Below are 18,630 nucleotides of genomic sequence, written 5' to 3'. Positions count from 1 at the left end.
ATTACATTTACACCACTGCATCACACACGCTTCCTCACTAACTTTAAAATTCTAAATACAAATTATAATTATTTTCATTTTAAAGCGGTACCTTGACATACAAACGGCAGTCCTGGAACAGTTTAAAACACGTTTGTGTCAGTAGAAAGTCAAGTGAAGCGAGTTTATGTTTTTTTTTTTTTTTACAGTTTTGTGTAAGATTTAGTGAAGACGTAGCACCGCGGGTCCTGAGAATGTTATCAAGGACGGTAGCAAGAAGAAAAGGGAGCCGCTTTCAGTTTGGGTTTTAAAGCAGCCGGTGTCAAGAGGAGATATAAATAAATTAATGTGAGGTTTAACGTCTTTTCATTTCATATTTTACTTCATTTACGTGTCTTTTATAAATGTTTGGATTTTTTTTTTAAAACAAATATGATTATAGTGTTGGAAATTGGTAATATTGGTAATATTTTTGGGCAGCTAGAACAGATTATCTGTATTTACATTATTTCCTATGGGACAATGTGTTTCACAATACGACATTTCACCTTAAGGACTCGGAGGTACCGCTGTACTTTACTTTTAATGTCTTTTTGCAAAAGGGGCTTTACACTATATAATAATACACACTATATAATGATACACACTATATAATAATAATAATAATAATAACATTAAAGAATCATTCTTTTATTTTCTCTGTTTCATGACCCTGATTTCAGTCTGTGCTCGTCTGCACTAGTTCTGTTCTTCCTCCAAACCACATGGAGGCACTGCAGGGTTCTCCAGACAGCAGCAGTGAGGAATGTACCGTTCTAGAGGCTTTTCCTGGCAAAGGATCAGTTTGTGCTCAACACAAAGGAAAAGTAGGAGTGCACACACACACACACACATACACACACACACACACACACACACTGTGATGGTATCACTAATATATAGTGTTTTAGTCCCCTGTAGTTATTCAGAATAATAAATCAGGCGCTCGCCTCCTTTTACACTAAAAAAAACCATCATCTTTACCTGGAGCACAGAGAGGCACCTGTTCGAGTCACACACTTTATATCCTGAAGAAATATCCTGTATCACACGGATAAACACTGTACCGCAGTGAACTAGTGAATAAAGGGTATAATAGTGAGTCATGAAGTTCATGATTATTCTTATCATATGCTCTTATTACTCTTGTATCAGTACATTAGAATTAGTATTAGCATTACACACAAGGAACCTTTGTTCTTCTCAATCACACACACACACACACACACACAAACCGTATTTGTATGATTTATGGTTTTATATGTTTTAGGCTGTGGAGTTGTATTGCCTGGCGTGTGAGAGTGCAGTGTGTGAGGAGTGTGTCCTGAGGGAACATGCCGACCACCCGACTGACTCGCTGGAGAAAGTTGTGGATCAACAGCGAACAGATTTGCAGGAGAGAATGAATGCAGCTCAGAGAAGGTACCAAAACCCATCCTGCTCAAACATTTTTCTGTATTTCCATTACATTTATTTTATAAAATGAAATTCCCTCTGATAAACATTCACATGCTGCACTCGTCCCAACTCCCTGGGAATGAACTCCACCTTACAGGAGTTTTGAATGTGGCAGTGGAAGAATTTGGGGCTCATTCACTCAATACACTTGAGTTCTTTCATTTTTAACACACCGTATCTTCATAGAGGGGGCTTTGTGGATCTCACAGGGGTGTCGTCATGCTGGATAACAGTTCGGTTAGTTCTCCTGAGTCCCAGTGAAGGTGAACTGCAACGCTACAGCACACAGAGTCATTCTGTACAACTGTGTGATGATGAGGGGTGCACATACTTTTGGCCTAATAGTGTATGTCAGCATATATTATTATACCATATTATGAATGCACTGTTTTTATTTAACATTAAAAGGTGCAATCTTTCTGTGACACAAGTGTTAAAGAACAAAGACAAAGACCTCTTGGTTGTCTGATCTTTTCACACTGATGGTCCGACCTTTCGGAGACGTCTGACTTGCACATCTGGATCCTGATGGATTCTCAGCCATTCTTTTTTTGGTAAAAATGACTTGAGGTCTGTCAGATTGGATGTAGAAAGTTGTTGGTGAAAAGCAGTTTCAGGTTCTTAATCGGACTGAGGCCTGGGCTCCGTTTAACACCATCAGGTTTTCTGTGTTGATCCACTGCAGCGTATCTCTGGCAGAATGCTTAGGGGTGTGTGAAGATGGACGAGGAAGCTCTGTCTAAGCTCCCTCACAGACTGGAGAAGGTTTTGTATTTGGCTCTGTCCATCTCGTCCTCAGGACTGGGTAGTGTTTCTGTGATGCTCCCACCACCGTGCATCGCTGCCTAACGGTTTGTGCAGGGTGAAAGGCAGCGTTGGGTTTGGGCTAAACGTAGTGTTTAAGTCAATCTGTTGCTGTGTAAAATCTACTGTTTTTATTAAAGAGATAAAGACATGATTGATTAAATATTATTTGACCATATTTCACTGGGTGATCTCAAACCACATCTTCATCTTGCAGATACGTTTTCATAAGACTGGTTTGTTGGTTTTTTTTCTTTTCTGCATAACATGTGAAAAGTTAAAATACAGAAAATGCTGTTGTGACTAATGAGACACTGCAATTTCAAAAAGCTTGAGTAGGTTGGTGGTCTCCTCTGCCTGATGTACAAGGTGGAGGGTGTTGATCAAGCAGCAGTTGGACTAGAGTTATTATAATTTAAAGATCCAATATATCATATGTATAGTACAGTACATGATTAAATGGCAAAATGACAAAAAGTTTTTTTAAACAATGAAAAGATTTACAGTGAAACCTCAGATTGCGAGTAACAAGGTTTGCCAATTAACTTTTGACTTGGAAAACGAACAAGTCTTGGTTTACGAGTAATAAGTATCATGTATCACGCATGCGCTTCTGACGACGAGTGTCACGTGATCACAACTGAGCCAACGGTTTTTCTTTCTTGCGCTGCGGAATTGTGGGTAATCGTCTCCCATGCTGGGTCTTAGTGCGCGTTTCTTACTGGTATAATCAACATCTGGCACGTTTGTATTATTTACTATAACACTGTGACCACGTGTGTGTTTAAAACATATTTTATTTTGTGTCTGTATGCATGTGTGTACAAGCGCGCGTGTAAAGCAAAAGCAAGTCTCATTAGAGAGGTTGAAGATCCATTTTCTCTCTCTGCTCAAGGCTGCTTTTTGTGTCTGTTTGCGTGCGCGTCATTGGACACCGTAACTGTGTAAGACGAGGAGGGGGAAAGGGGAGCTTACTTTAGATTCACACACACATACACACACACACACACACACACAGCACCTGTGCGCACAAACGGAAACACATATCTGTCGGGATTTGTTTGGACATTTTTTTAAAGGTAAAGTGTAGGTTAATTTGTTTTATTTTTACTTTATATTTTGCAGTAATAATTTTTTTCTATTTATTTTTTTGGGCTGTGGAACGAATAATTTGAGTTTTAAGTATTTCTTATGATAAAATTCAATTTGGTTTACGAGTGTTTTGTAATATGAGGCCACTTCTGCACTCTTAACCCGAATTAGTTGACTTTACTAGAAATTTGCGTGGAAACCCGTTGCACTAATCAAGATTAGTTTTTACAAATCTAAAACTAAACAGGTTAAGCTTTATAAACATTAAAATGTTAGTGGGTGCAGTAGACAAATCAGGTTTGCATTAGTAGTCTTTACTAAAAACTATTAGTTCACACTATTTTTTTTGGTGTACAATTTATATAAAAAAAATCTTATTGAATATTAATTCTAAGTATTGATGTCATATTACATAATGCCTTATAATTAAGAAATACTAGTTAAAGAAATAAACTTACCACATTCTAATGTTTTTATTGCTTATAAAAACAGGCAGTACAGTGTATTCATCCATGTATGAACTTGTCATACAAAAGACAAGTAACATTTTTTGACATGCAATTCTTGTTTGCTAGTCAACAACTGTACAAATTGCTTATAGTAACATGAACACATAGTATTCAACAATATGCCATATCCCTCTGAATGACTAAACATGCATTAAAACTAGATAGCCTTTGGCAAGTCTTTAATGCTTTCCATCACAACTTCTCTCTCGATGACAATCTTAAATGAGGCTGGATTGAGATGCAGAGAGGATGGAGCTCAACAAGAAGGATTCCAAGGTCAAGGTCTTGGAACACATGATCATCAGCAGAGTCCTAACAGAACACATTCAAGACATTAGTCATTAAATAGCTATTAATTATGTTAAACAAATAGTCTGACACATGCAAACTAATGTATGAATTGGTTATGACTGCTTTTTCAACTCTTCATTAAAAGGGTTAGTAAAAATAACACAACATTATTCCAATTTTCGATAAGTTAACAGCTATATAAAAAAATCACTAATGCAAAACTTGAAGTAGCAAAAAATACACTTGCTAGCATTAACCACATGGAAAGCACATGTAAGTTACATGCATGGACTCTTAACGTTACATGCATGAGTGCGAACCAGAAGAAAAAAATAACAAAGTTAACGAAATAAACACGTTGCAGCTAAACTATGAGCATACAAACACTCCGGATAATGTTACAATATATGAAATGACAAAAATGGCTGAATTAAAAGTTAACGTTATATCTAAACCGACAGGGGAAAAAAGCGTCTATCTGCACATTAACACTTTGTCATCTTTTTAGAGTTCAACATCGGTCCATATTTTGGGTTAGCCCTTTTTTTCAGAAAGATATCTGCAGATAATACTCTTTATAAACTTACCGATTCACGTTGTTTTCAAAAATTAACCGTTGGCTCGTCAACCCTTCTCTTGAGGCAGCTGCAGCTCTCTGCTCAAGCGACCTGCTTCAAAAAGCCCCTCCCCCTTTTCAAAAACTTAACATACTGAGTGATGTCTTCTTAACTTGATTAGTGTAGTCAATTATTTGTCTAAATAGTGCAAACAACTAATACTTTTTAGCAGTGACAACTTTTTTAAAAAAAACAATAAAGAATACGTAATGACTGCTTACATTTTTTAGTTTAGACAAAATCCGGGTTAAGAGTGTGGAAGGAATTATGCTCGTAATCCAAGGTTCCACTGTACAGTATATATATCATCCAAAATATAAGTAAATAAAATCTGATGTTTACTAGCTGTTGGAAATGTTGGATAGGTGTTTTTTTAACAGATCTGGCTGATTATCATCCAGGCTTCCCCAGATCAGAGACACGGTACAGAACCTAAAGGACCTCTTGCAGCAGCTAAGCACTCAGAAGAACTCTATCGAGGAGGACATCCACTCCTCCTTTAACGAGCTCCACAAGACCCTGGACACACGTAAGAGCGTCCTGCTCATGGAGTTAGAGGTGACCTGTGGATTAAAGCAGAAGGTTTGTGTGTGTGTGTGTGTGTCTGTGTGTGTGTGTGTGTGTGTGAATACGTGCACACATTTCATTCATACGTCCAGAAGCACATTGTGCAGCAATAAGTCAATTGTTTCTATGTTACAGGATATTTACAAATAAATTATAGAGTTTATTTTTATTTACTGTAGTTGTTCAGATGGACTGAAGCAGAAGCTTTTGTCTTTTTGTATGGTTTTAGGTTCTGCAGAATCAGTTGGACACTCTGCTTAAAGACGAGGCTGATATCAGTAGAAGCTGTAGTCAGACTGGAGAGGCGTTGGAGGGGGCAAGTGAAGCTGCTGTTCTGCAGACTCATAAAGACTTTGGAGAGCATTTGAGCGAGCTGGCCAGTCAGGGCCTTCCTCTCCAACCTGAGGAGAACGATCAGCTGGAGCTCATTATGGAAGTGGAAGGTCTTCGTAAATCCATCCACAACCTGGGCACCGTCATCACCACCAATGCGGTGGCCAGCCAGACCGAGGCTTCAGGAGATGGTTTAGAGCAATGCATTGTTGGTCAGCCAACGTCCATCCTCATAACAACCAGAGACAAGTCAGGGGGCCTGTGTAAATCGGGCAATGCTCTCATCTCAGGAGAAGTTTTCACACCTGATGGTAGTGTCATGGATGGAGAGATTTTGGACCATAAGAATGGCACCTATGAGTTCCTGTACACAGTGTACAAGGAGGGAGACTTTAGTCTGGCGCTGAGGCTCTATGATCAGCACATTAAGGGAAGCCCCTTCCAGTTGAGGGTCACCGGTTCTCCAGACGATTCTCCCACCACTACATCTGGAGCCAACGCCGCCTCCACAGGCTCCAGCGATGGTGGTGCAAGGCGACGGAGTGCCAAGTCTCCAGGGAGCAGGAGCCGTCAGAAAGGGATGCGGAGAGGCGGGAGCTTGTTCAGCACACCCAAAAAGAAAGTAAATCCCATTGAAGATGATCTTATCTTCAGAGTCGGTAAGCACAATGCCTGAATCTATCTCCTGTTAATACCACAGGCATGATTGTTAGTAATGAGCACATGGCAAATAAGACTTTGTACTGCATCAACAGGGTTTTATTTCTTAATCCTTGCTTGTGTTTGCCTTTTTATAAGGACATTAAGATCTTTGATCATAAAACCATATCCTTCTTTTTGCAGGGCAGTGTTTAATCTCCAGTCTGGTCTTTTTATTTCACAGGAACTAAAGGAAGAAATAAAGGTGAATTTACCAACCTCCAGGGTGTAGCCGCCTCAGCAGGAAGTATCCTGATTGCAGACAGTAATAATCAGTGTGTGCAGGTGATTAAACTCCTGTGTTTAAATGCAGCGCTCCAACAAAAATCATGTAAAGCTCGACAGGTCTGATATCAGGAGCTTTATGAGAGTTACCACCACCTTCTGTGTAGCCTTAGTTCAGTTCCAGCTTCAATTATGTGCTTAAGTCTAGAGAAATTAAACTGACCATGAATAAAGTGGTTTTACTGTAATGTTCCACACTGAGCGATGCTTGCTGTAGTTACAGGACTTTCTGTTTAATTGACCAGATCTTCTCCAATGAGGGTGAGTTTCAGAGCAGGTTTGGAGTTCGTGGTCGTTCCCCAGGGCAGCTGCAGAGGCCCACTGGTGTCGCTGTGCATCCAAATGGTGACATCATCATTGCTGACTATGATAACAAGTGGGTTAGCATCTTCTCCAGTGATGGCAAATACAAGGTGAGTGTGCTTGTGTTACTGTAATAATGCAAAATAGGTTCCCAGTAGGAGTCCTGGAGAATCCTCTATCTTGGACGTTGTTGTGTTTATCTGCTCCGACACACCTGAGCTACCTCAGGAAAGATGGTAACATAAATTATTAGTGAAGTCAGATGAGTCAGGAATGCTAAAACAGTAAACAGATGATAAGACAGAACAGGGTTCTCCAGCATCAGGGTGAGGAACCTGTCAGAGGTACAGCTAATGGAATCCGTGGGGGTTCAGATCATGTTCCTGCTCCCGAGCTGTAACTGTTAAACCATTGCAAGTAGTTTTGGCTGGAGCTTGTTATGACTTTGAGGAGGTTCTGTAGTTAGAGAAAGACTATGTGTGAACAAGAACTCCACAGATGCTCTAATGTCATGTGATGCTCTGAGAAGGAAATCATGGCCATGATTCTCAGCAGTAAGTTCAGAATGGAGTGTAAGGATATCGGTCATGAGGAGAATGTGAGACCTGGAAGCTCGATCAGGTCCGTTGTGTTATATTTTGTCTAAAGGTGAAGGAAGAGAAAAAATAGACTTTGATGACATTGATTAAAAGATCTTGTGTTCTGCAGGCAAAGCTGGGGTCTGGCAGGCTGATGGGTCCGAAGGGCGTCTCTGTGGATCAGAACGGTCACGTGATTGTGGTGGACAACAAGGCCTGCATGGTGTTCATCTTCCAGCCCAGTGGGAAACTTGTGACAAAGTTTGGCAGCAGAGGAAACGGTGACAAACAATTTGCAGGTAGTGTATTATACAACACTCATTTATAATCTCATGGCCCACTCACACAGACAAGGAGACGTTCCTTTTGTTTTTTTCCAACAGTTCCATCATATTTCCATATAGCTGACATTTTGACAATGTCTTTTTACAATGTCTAATGGCATAAATAATACTAAACTGAATTATTGGCACCTGAAGGTAAAAAAAATACTAAAGGGAATGTCACATATTCATCTTCAGTAAGCACTTTACTTTAAGCACTTCTTCCATTGTCCACCTCCTTCTTTTTCAACCATGTGCCTACCACATGATTGTGCAGAATTTAACTTCTGCCTCAAGTTGCGGGTGACTTAATGGACTGTTTGATCAGATCTGATTTGAGCAGGTAGATCTGAAGTTGATTTCAAACCACCTCTGGATGTGGTTCAGATGCTCAGCCTACATGAAAGCAATGTGATTCCAAACTGACTATGTCAAAAATCTGATTTCGGTCTGAAAAAGGCCTTGGAGTCAATAGGTCAATGAGGGTGCCAATAATTTTGCAGCTGACACCACACTCCTTGTCTTTCCAGGACCCCATTTTGCTGCAGTCAACAATAATAATGAAATAATTGTCACTGACTTTCACAACCACTCTGTTAAGGTAAGCTACAAACAAGCAACGTTTTTTTCATCTCTCTTAAAATCAAAGGTGATACTGTAAATCAAAAACTGTGCCTTAATATTGAACCTGTGATTTAACTTTAGGCTGGTGTTTTAATTCAGACTCCAGAGTCTTATGGTCTAATGCACTGACTTGTCCTCACCTTCATTAGATTGGTTCTGTTCTCATTTCCAGGTGTTCAGTGCTGAAGGCGAGTTCCTGCTCAAATTCGGCTCAAACGGTGAAGGTAACGGTCAGTTTAACGCTCCCACGGGCGTGGCGGTGGACGTTAACGGGAACATCATCGTAGCGGACTGGGGAAACAGTCGCATACAGGTATTCTACTTAAGGTGTGATTAAACACAGAGCGTACCTGTGAGTACCATGTGAGTGTAATAAATAAACCCCGTGCCCTGACAGGTGTTTGATGGAAGCGGGTCTTTTCTGTCCTACATCAACACGGCAGCGGATCCCCTCTACGGGCCGCAGGGTCTCGCCCTGACCTCCGACGGCCATGTGGTCGTGGCTGACTCGGGCAACCACTGCTTTAAGGTGTACCGTTACCTTCAGTGATCCAGCGCTTCATCTCCTGCAGATCATCACGCTTACTCTCCTCTGCTAATTACGGCTGCGTCCTGGGTGGAATGGATCGGTGCGTCTTGAATATTTATTGTCAGTGCTGTCTGTGAACGTTTGGGAGAGCTGAGGCTCATGCAGGTAACGTGTGGTCACGTTTAGCTTCCAGATTTGGTTCAGTTTACATCAGTGTATTGTTTTTATTTCTTTTAGTTTAGGTGAGGTGAACTTTGACCTCACTGTTTGACTGTCAGAGTCCTTTCAGACCCCAAAAACATGTGGTTCATCTACTGCTCTGTGGAGGTGAAGGTGTATTTTTGAGCATAAACCCTTAATCAGTGTACTCCAGCGTTATTCTACAGGTCAGCCCCAACCGTAAACCCTTTGCGTCTCTGAGGTTACAACATGACGCACTTTCACTCATCAGCCGCCCAAAGCCGGATATTTGCTGCTCTGTGGTCGAGTTTTCTGAGACCTGACGCGCATGTGTTTGGGATTTGAACCTGAAAAGTCCATTTGCTCGCTTCCGCTCGAGTGAACCTGAGTTCTGCTTCGTGCATGTGAACAACTTTACACAGAATCTCAGCAAACTTCTCCATCACCGTTCTCTACGACTGATTTAACCACAATATTTAAAGATTTCTGCATAAAGAACTTCACGTGTTTAATTCGTGCTGCACGTTAAAGCGTATCCCTGATGGTCATGTGGTCCATCGCGCAGTGATTTCAGTGCACTTAGTGAATAAAATGATGTAGAGAATTTATTAGTTCATGGAGTTTGATTTCTGTTATTAGACCACAGAAGTTAAAGAGCTCTAAAAGTAGATCCGTAACACCACCACACGCTCTCGTCTCGCCTTCTTATAGGACTTTACTAGCAAATATCAGGCGTCTATTTTTATTTAAAAAATATTTAAAAGAAAAAAAGTCTATATTTATGTATTTATCTTGATTAAGATTTCAAAGAAAAGTGGAAATGTGGTCAGTTTTGTTTTCCAGTTTGTTGCAGGATGTAAATCAATAGTTCTCTCTTTGGCCAGTAGGTGGCGTAATAAAGCTGTGTAATTTGGTCAATATTTCTGCTCTACATCCATCTGTATAAACGGCATGTTTTAACAAACTCGTAATAACAGAAGCGCAGCTTCTCAACACGTCTCCATGGCGATAGCGCTGACATCATTTTATTTTCTGTTATCTTTTGTTATGTTTAAATCCTGCGTTTTTATTTTGTTCAGATTGACTGAATGTTCTACAGTTTTATTTGTACTGAATAAATAAATCTAGGAATGTTATATTTACTGGATGATTTTTAAAATTTAAATTGAATGTTCATGTTCTGTAAAAAAAAGACAAAAAGCTTTAACGTTATTTTTACCACAAACCAAATTAATTTCTCTTTCAGCCGCTTCATTGAGGTTTGCTTGTTTACAGTTTAAAGCTTTGATTTATAATGTCGGTGTGGATGTAGTCATGATGCTGAATAACATTAAAATATTATTAATAACTGCAGAAACGTTTGTGCATCTTTTTATATTAGAATTATTAACAACGTTTATTTATTACATTTTCACTCTGAGTTTCTGTCACTAAGAAAACTGATCAACACACACACACACACACACTACCAGTCAACCCCCTTTGTACATCCCTTCATGTACACACACTCGTTCCTGATGTTTATTTCTCTCTACACTGTAAAACAATACTGAAGGCGTTTATTATCCCAAACACACAATAATCTCCTCTGAACAGTTGATATTGAGATGTTTATCTGCTCCTTCTGCTCTGTAAAGCTTCATAACGGCTCTAATCTGAGCTGCTGGTTGTTAATTGGTGATTTCTGAGGCTGGTGACTCTAAATGAACTTCTCCTCTGCAGCAGAGCTCAGGTTTGGTCTTCATGAGAGACAGTTTCATCATCATGGAGCTTGATGGGTTTTACAAACACACTCGACACAATACTGTTCTTGTGAGACCTGATCCAGAACAGCCGACCTTCATGTCTTATAATAAACAACCGACTGTTACTTAATTATTCAATGCCATATTCATAGTTTAGAAAAAAAAAATCTTGTATTGGTCTAGAATTTAGAAAATAAATCACTAAAAACATCACTGGATTAGAGGAAGTGTGTCCAAACATTTGACTGTTTTTGACAAATTACTCTAAAGACTACGTAAATTACATAAAGACTGTAACAAACTTTTATATAATCCATAATCATGTGCCATCTTTAAAAAAGTAAAAAAAAAACACGAGATAGAAACCTGAAAAGTCTATCTATAATTTTTTATTCCAAACTGAATGTTAAATGCATTTCATTCAAATTTGTGAATAATTACATAAAAGACACCAAATACACAAATAACACAAATGACACCGACTCATCCGTCAGTCTGACATCACCGAATTACATCAGCGCAGTTCAACTGTTTTCCATTTAATAGATTTTTTACCTGACATCCTGTGAGTGTTACACTCTGGAGTGTGTGAGAGCACTAAGTCTTTTTTATTCCCAAACCAGAAGCCAAAAACACTTTACAAATGAAGAAGCCTGACTAACACAGCTATGTGTGTGTGTGTGTGTGTGTGTCCCTGGCCCGGAGTCAAGCGAGTAAACTGCCTGTGATGTTGGGATGGGTGGAGCTTTCTCTCTTCCTCTCTCCGTCAATCAGAGGGACACGAGCCAATCGTGATGGTGTGTGTAGAAGAGGGTAGACAGCGCTTTCCTAGCAGCGCTATAGGAACACAGAGCTGACTGAAGTGTGTGAACCTCCACGTAGTCCTCCACGTGACAATAAACACACACATATATAACACAAACTGCACTAAACACACACTTATGTAACACTAAGCACTAACACACTCCGAGGAGCTCTGTGGCGTCTCCACAGCTGCAGCGCTCACACCCCGGGTCAGGTGACCCACAGCTGGAGTGTGACCTCATTCTCACGGTGCACTGATTAAGATTCAAACAACATCAAAAGACATTATTGTAACAGGAGCTGATGGATCAGGATGTGTGTAAAGACAGACGAGTTAACAACAGATGTGTTTGTTACTACGTTAACATGCAAGAAAATCTCAAAAGGTCAATCTTTTTTATTCTATATTACCAAAAGTATTTGCTCTCCTGCCTTCACATGTATATGAATTTAAATGACATCCAAGTCCTAATCCAGAGGGTTTAATATGATGTTGGCCCCGCCCCCTTTGCACCTTGCTTTGTGCACTGGTGCGCTGTCATGTTGAACTGGAACATCTAATGCTTCAGCACACTGAGTCATTTTGGACAATTTCATGCTCCCAACTTTGGGGACAGTTTGGGGACGGACACTTCACAAAGTGCGGTCCATAAAGACATGGATGAGTGAGTTTGGTGTGGAAGAACTCGACTGTCCTGCACAGTCCTGATCTCAACCCGATAGAACACATTTGGGATGGATTAGGGCGGAGTCTGTGAGCCACGCCTTCTCGTCTTCTGGAAGAATGGTCAAAAATTCCCATAACACAGTCCTAAACCTTGTGGAAAGCCTTCACAGAAAAGCTGAAGCTGTTATATCTGCAAAGGGGACGGGGCCAACATCATATTAAACCCTATGGGATAAGAATTGGATTTAACTCACGTTTATATGCATGTGAAGGCAGGAGAGCGAAAACTTTTGGCAATATAGTGTATACAAGCAGCTGAAACTAAGGAACATCAGACCTAAAGCTGAATCAGCGAAGCAGCAGTGTGATACAGAGCCGTCACAGCATGTCGGTGTTTCAATCCTCTTACGTTACAGCAAATTACAACAATTACAATTAATTTGCAGATCTCTACAACACTGTGGATTAAGAATGTGCAATGAACAACAAGCTTCAACAGGAGCGATAAAGGCCACGTATGAGGTGTGTGTGTGTGTGTGTGTGAGAGTCCGAGGCTATCTGAAGGCTGCCAGGATATTATAAAATAAATAAATGCTACAAAAAACATTTCCTAAATGAGTCATCATTAATGAATAAATAATTTCCTAATAAACAGCTGCACGGCTTCTAGAGAAGCTGAAAGCAGACTTCACTCCAGGCCGAGTGAGAAGTTAATCCCGTGCACAACGCCAATGATGACGGGCTGCCAGGCGACCAGGTACCTGAGCCAGTCCAGGAGCTGTCCGTACAGCACGTGTGTCCTCTCCCAGCTGGAGCTCAGGGTGAAGGAGCAAAAACAAGCTTCAGGTAGAAACATTTAATACTACAGAGGGTGAACAAAGTCTTGATTCAGCCACTCTGACTGCAAACTTGATTTTTAACATTATTATAATTGAATTGATTTGTGTTTGCATTTGAGGTGGTGAAATGCTGCAGTTCCTCTATAATCCTAAACTATTTAGACTTTACCAAGTGAAACAGCATCCTGTGTGGTACGAGCTGAGAATTAACATCAAATTATATTTTATAAACCAGTATAAACAGTACCAAATTTACAGAATCGCATTAGAGATGGAATCGGGACGTGTGTACGGTGGTAATATGGTATCGGGCGGAGCCTGGTGACTCCTGTCCCTGTTAACTATACTGTATACACCTCGGTGTGTGTGTGTGTGTGTGTGTGAGAGAACGCAGTGAGAGTGAAGGATACGGGTTGTTCATCATTCTCTTCAGATCGACTTTCTCGTTGCAGTACGGACACGTCTGCTTCTTACCCACAATGCACCAGCCGCGAATGCAGAACTCATGAAATCTGTCAGGCGACAACGTTAAGGCGTCTCAGAAATCTTCATAGTGGAGAAATATTTGCATTTAACATAAACAAAACACCTGCTTCGTTTGGTTCAGTATCGACCCTTTAATGAGTTTTTCATTAACTGTGCAGTGTGACCCCTCCCCCAACAGCTACCCCAGACCAGCCCCCTGCCGCACCCCTGAGCAGGTTCGGAGCGTACATGTGATTGCAGGAGAGCTGGTACGTGTCCTCGATCACGCCCTCCTCGTCCACGTCCACTAGCGTCTTCTGTCCGCACACGGCGCAGACGTCATGGCATAGACTGCGAGACGGCATCCCGCCCGTGTTATAGTACTGAAACACACACAGAGCGGGAGAGGGCGGGGACACGGGTTAGGACGACGTGGTGCTGAGGACATACGAACAGGACAGAAGGAAACACTTGAGGTCGTGCTGTTACAGGCAAATAATCTCCAGCAGCGTAGATGTTCTGTGAATTATTCAATATTCTTTATGTACCAGGATTCTGAATCTACAGATTTATTTGTCTTTAATGTTAGATTCTGATTTAATTATGTATCTATGCATTTAATGACTAAAGTTAAGGATAAAGTCAAAAAGATCGAGTGACGGCGATTACAAACTATTTTTTGAAACACTTTTGAGTCGATCAAGTTATTTCTCTGATCTACAGTAAGTAACTTTTCTTTAATACCTTCTTGCAGTTATTCTTCTGCAGGTTCGTTCATAATTTTAAACGAGGCTGAATTTCTAAAGAACGAGCAGGAAATGTGTGTAAGACCAGGAATTTTAGAAACTTGGAGTGGAGAGATGGAGCAGAGCAGCTCATATTTTTTGTCACCACCAAGGTGATTGTTTTCCTCCTGACACCACATCATCATGTGTTTTAATCCTCTTACGCCACAGCAACAGCCTCCTGAAAATCTGTAAGTCGCTCATATAACACTCGTAAACAATCACGTGAACCTATTAATGACTAAATGGTAAAAAAAATGCTTATTGTTAAATTTTTTTAAATTAATAAACATCTAAGCAGCAGACGTGTGATTATGGTCACGTTTAAAGAGTTTTTACCCCGATGGTGGACGCCATGTAATCAGAGCAGATTTCAGCAAAGTCGCGTCCCATCACTCCGTAGTACAGACCGTAGAACAGCATGACCACGCCCACATCCATCGAGTCCTCCGCTCTGATACTGTCAATTTATGCACACATAGTATACACACACACACATGGTATATACACACACATAGTATACACACACACACACACACATAGTATACACACACACACAGAGTATTCATACACACACATAGTATACACACAATTACTGAAAGACTAGTTCTAAATAAAAAGATAACCTTGGTGATTGTGTAAGTTCACCCATATTACTACTTTTAGAAAATTCAAAACGTCAGATTATCTGTTTCCTCATGAAGAGTTCCATCGAACACATTATGAAATTATTTGCTCTATCTCGCCCCCTTGTGAGATGTTTTATTTAATTACAGGTAGTCCCTGACTTTGGGATATGGATTTGCGCAGATACGAACAGTTCACGGTTCTACTATAATGTATTGTACAAAAATAGACACTGCAGTGCACCAGATACCAATAATTACAATTATATTCAATATTTTTAGAGTGTAAGGAAATGTATAAGATGTCTAAAGTCTGGTATATTGTATGTGCGTGTGTGAATAATCCTAATTTTAGAAAATCAACAAAACAAAGTTTACAGTCCAATACAGTGGAAAAACAGCTCTGAGACTAAACAGTGTCCAGGTTTCCCCTCGCAATTCAAAATCGCAGAGACAACACTGTTACATTTCACTGTGAGATTCATTTCCGTAGGCGCGGTTAGGCCACATGATGGCAGTGTGGAGAAAGATCAGATTTAGTCAAGTGGATTGTTGTGCTTTATACTGTTTATTCGTGTCATGTCCTTTAAGACTCATATTGTCAGACTTAAGAACAAATCAGACTTACATGAGTGCTCCAGGAACAGAACTCATTTGTAAGTTGGGGACGTACTGTAGTGTACACACACTGTAATCATTTTAGACTTGAACAGAGTCGAATTAAAACCTTTATCAGGCTGGGTCAGACCCGTGAGGCGCTCGTCTGAGGCCTCAGATTTAGACGAACAGTTTCAGGTGGCTGAAGTCGAACCCGAGGCCGAAGACACCTACCTGAAGAACACGTTGAACCCAAAGAGAGTGAACATGATGGCGAGGTAGCCGAGGACTCCTACAGCGTAACTCAGCTTATAGATGAGCAGAAACCATTTATACACCATCCTGTAAAGCACACACACACACACACACTGTTATAAAAGCCATGTGCGCTGGTGCCCGGTGTGATGGCGTTCCCCCGTACCTGGGCGTTTTCCCGGAGAGCGGTTTGCGTGTGGCTCTGAAGATGACGTAGCTGGTGATGACGGAGAACATGCCCCATGTGGAGAGGAAACGCCACCAGTACAGCTTCAGGGTAAAGTACAGGGGCACCACCCACATCTGCAGGAGGGTCACTAACTACACACACACACACACACACACACACACACACACAAACACAGAAATCCGTCTCTGATCTGTGACACACACTGCAGATGTATTATCCATGACGGCGTGCTCGCTCGCTGTGACTCACGGTGTAGGACCTGCAGTGTCTCTGCTTCCACTGCACCAGGACGATCTGCGCCACCACCAGCGTGGCCATCAGGATCAGCACCATCTCCGCGTGCATCGCCTCATGGCCGCGGTGCTTCACGTGCAGCTTCTCATGCTGGACTCTGCAGAGACACGTGCGGGACACGTCACACACACACTCATATATAACCTACAGAGCCGAAGACTTGTCCTGACACACACACACACACACACACACACTCAAGCACATGAGAACTCTCCTATATACACACATTTAATTTTCAGAGAACTGGCTCAGGGTTGGAAAAACAATCAGAGCAATTCTGATCAGAGCAAGGTCTCATCAGTCAGAGTTTAAACCTCTCTCTGAGGCCAGATCATTAGGAACAGTGCACGTTTCTCACGTCACAGGACACAGACTGGACACGTGAGTCCTGCTCTCACACCGATACACAAATACACCACAAAGTGTAGAAAAGAACAGACTTACTTCCAGTTTTCTCTGTACGACATTTCCTCAAGATCTTCCTGCATAAACAAACAAACCAACAAACAAACAAACAAACAAACAGATAATCATTTATAAGTTAATAGGAGGTTTATAATGAGTCTTTTCTCCAGCAGCAGGTCTGTGACTCCACCCTGTTACTGATTATCGTCCGGTTACTGTCCATGCCTACGAATAATTTACAGCGGTACCTCGTCTCACATTTTCACCTCAAGAACTGAAACTTTGCAATAAAACTGCCTGAGCATGCAATATGTCTTCATCATACCAATGACCAAACCGAGCACCGGCTAAGTTACGCGTACGTCCTGGAGGCATTCAAAAGACGTAGCACCGCGGGTCACGTGAATCTTATCAAGAACGGTATCAAGAAGAAAAGGAGCTGCTTTCAGTTTGTTTTTTAAAGAAGCCGGTAATGAGAGGAATCATAAATTAAGGTTAAGTAAGGTTTAATGTCTGTTTATTTCATATTTTCCTTTATTTACACGTCTTTTATAAATGTTTGGATTGTTTTTATATGTAAAGATCATGATTATAGTGTTGGAAATTGTAATATTGGTCATATTTTTGGTGACTGGAACGGATTATCTGTATTTACATTATTTCCTATGGAACAATGTGTTTCACAATACGACATTTCACATTAAGAACTCTCCTGCGGGGCAGATTAAACTCTGAGGTATCCCGCGTTACCGCTTTCTTCCACTTTTACCCCCTGATTTATAATTTATGAGTTCATAGCTCCGTTTAACGTTGTGGGAGACGGAGGAGAGACGCCCTGTTGTGTCTGATATTATAGCAGCTTTAAACACCCGTTCCCTCCGCAGACGCTCTTTATTCCACCTCAGTGTTACACACTCACACTGGAGACTCCTTACACACGGTAATCAGTGTATTATCACTGCACTGATGATTGCTGCTGTGACGTCACAGAGTGCAGGAGCTGAACCTTTTCAAACCTTTTTAAAATGATCCTGATTTAATCTTTAAAATGTTGGTGGTAATAATAATAACTAATGATAAGTTCTGACACTAGAGGGCGCTGTGTGACGGTGGCGGCTGGGGGGCGTGTCAGTGCTGCAGCGTGAACAATTTATAAACAGATACACATTCATTAAAGAGCTGCATGGTAAAGTTACAAACGCAACAACAACAACAATAATAATAATAATAATAATAATAATAATAATAAAGCCATGCTTACGCGGATTAGAGCCGCACACAACCGGATATCCGGTTCCCGTTAAAAGCAGGTTATCAGCCGGAGATCAGTAACATCATGCATCAGATTAAACCCGCGGCGCGTTCTGCCCCGGGGGGTGACAGGGGTAACTCAGGGCGGAGAGGCTAATGCTACCTGCGCCTGAAGATCAGCCATAGTCCGTCATCTGATCCTGAGTCGGATGAATCTGATCAGACTCATCACACCGCCGATCTACAGATAATAATCACTGCCATGAGGATCGGAATATAAGACAAAGATCATACAAAGTGGGCGGAGATTTTACGTACTGCTACGTAAGGCGGATATGAGGCTCCGGCTTTACCGCGGATTTCAAAATAAAAGTCGCACATCGATTTACGTATATCACTCTCTGCTGGACAGCCACCAGAGGGCGTGACATCACCGCTAGTGTTACGCGCTAAAACGCCCCCCTGTCACAGATATACTGTACAGTACATTCAAATAA

General features: G+C 41.1%; 2 protein-coding genes across 2 annotated transcripts in view; one reads left to right on the top strand and one right to left on the bottom strand.

Moving 5' to 3' along the window:
- Positions 1 to 10,556, top strand: part of trim2b (tripartite motif containing 2b) — a 16,479-nt gene extending 5,923 nt beyond the window's left edge. The window contains exons 3-12 of the mRNA XM_053477669.1: positions 702 to 845; positions 1,289 to 1,440; positions 5,191 to 5,371; positions 5,586 to 6,348; positions 6,573 to 6,673; positions 6,919 to 7,086; positions 7,685 to 7,853; positions 8,408 to 8,478; positions 8,674 to 8,814; positions 8,899 to 10,556. Of these exons, the coding sequence (XP_053333644.1) occupies positions 744 to 845; positions 1,289 to 1,440; positions 5,191 to 5,371; positions 5,586 to 6,348; positions 6,573 to 6,673; positions 6,919 to 7,086; positions 7,685 to 7,853; positions 8,408 to 8,478; positions 8,674 to 8,814; positions 8,899 to 9,051 (2,001 nt within the window). The 5' untranslated portion in view covers positions 702 to 743 and the 3' untranslated portion in view covers positions 9,052 to 10,556. The remainder of the gene's footprint in view (positions 1 to 701; positions 846 to 1,288; positions 1,441 to 5,190; positions 5,372 to 5,585; positions 6,349 to 6,572; positions 6,674 to 6,918; positions 7,087 to 7,684; positions 7,854 to 8,407; positions 8,479 to 8,673; positions 8,815 to 8,898) is intronic.
- An 804-nt stretch (positions 10,557 to 11,360) lies between these two features.
- On the bottom strand, positions 11,361 to 18,352 carry rnf175 (ring finger protein 175). The gene is made up of 9 exons (XM_053476439.1): positions 18,144 to 18,352; positions 16,922 to 16,959; positions 16,433 to 16,574; positions 16,160 to 16,314; positions 15,973 to 16,080; positions 14,855 to 14,975; positions 13,980 to 14,113; positions 13,676 to 13,777; positions 11,361 to 13,235 (listed from the first exon to the last, which is right to left on the bottom strand). The coding sequence occupies exons 2-9, from the start codon at positions 16,942 to 16,944 to the stop codon at positions 13,115 to 13,117; spliced, it is 906 nt and encodes a 301-aa protein (XP_053332414.1). The 5' UTR covers positions 16,945 to 16,959; positions 18,144 to 18,352; the 3' UTR covers positions 11,361 to 13,114.
- Positions 18,353 to 18,630: the final 278 nt, after the last annotated feature.

The sequence above is a fragment of the Clarias gariepinus genome, chromosome 18, assembly GCF_024256425.1.
Source record: "Clarias gariepinus isolate MV-2021 ecotype Netherlands chromosome 18, CGAR_prim_01v2, whole genome shotgun sequence".
NCBI classification, from domain to species: Eukaryota; Metazoa; Chordata; class Actinopteri; order Siluriformes; family Clariidae; genus Clarias; species Clarias gariepinus.
The sequence above is the reverse complement of the archived record's forward strand: the minus strand, read 5'-3'. Positions and strand labels throughout refer to the sequence as shown.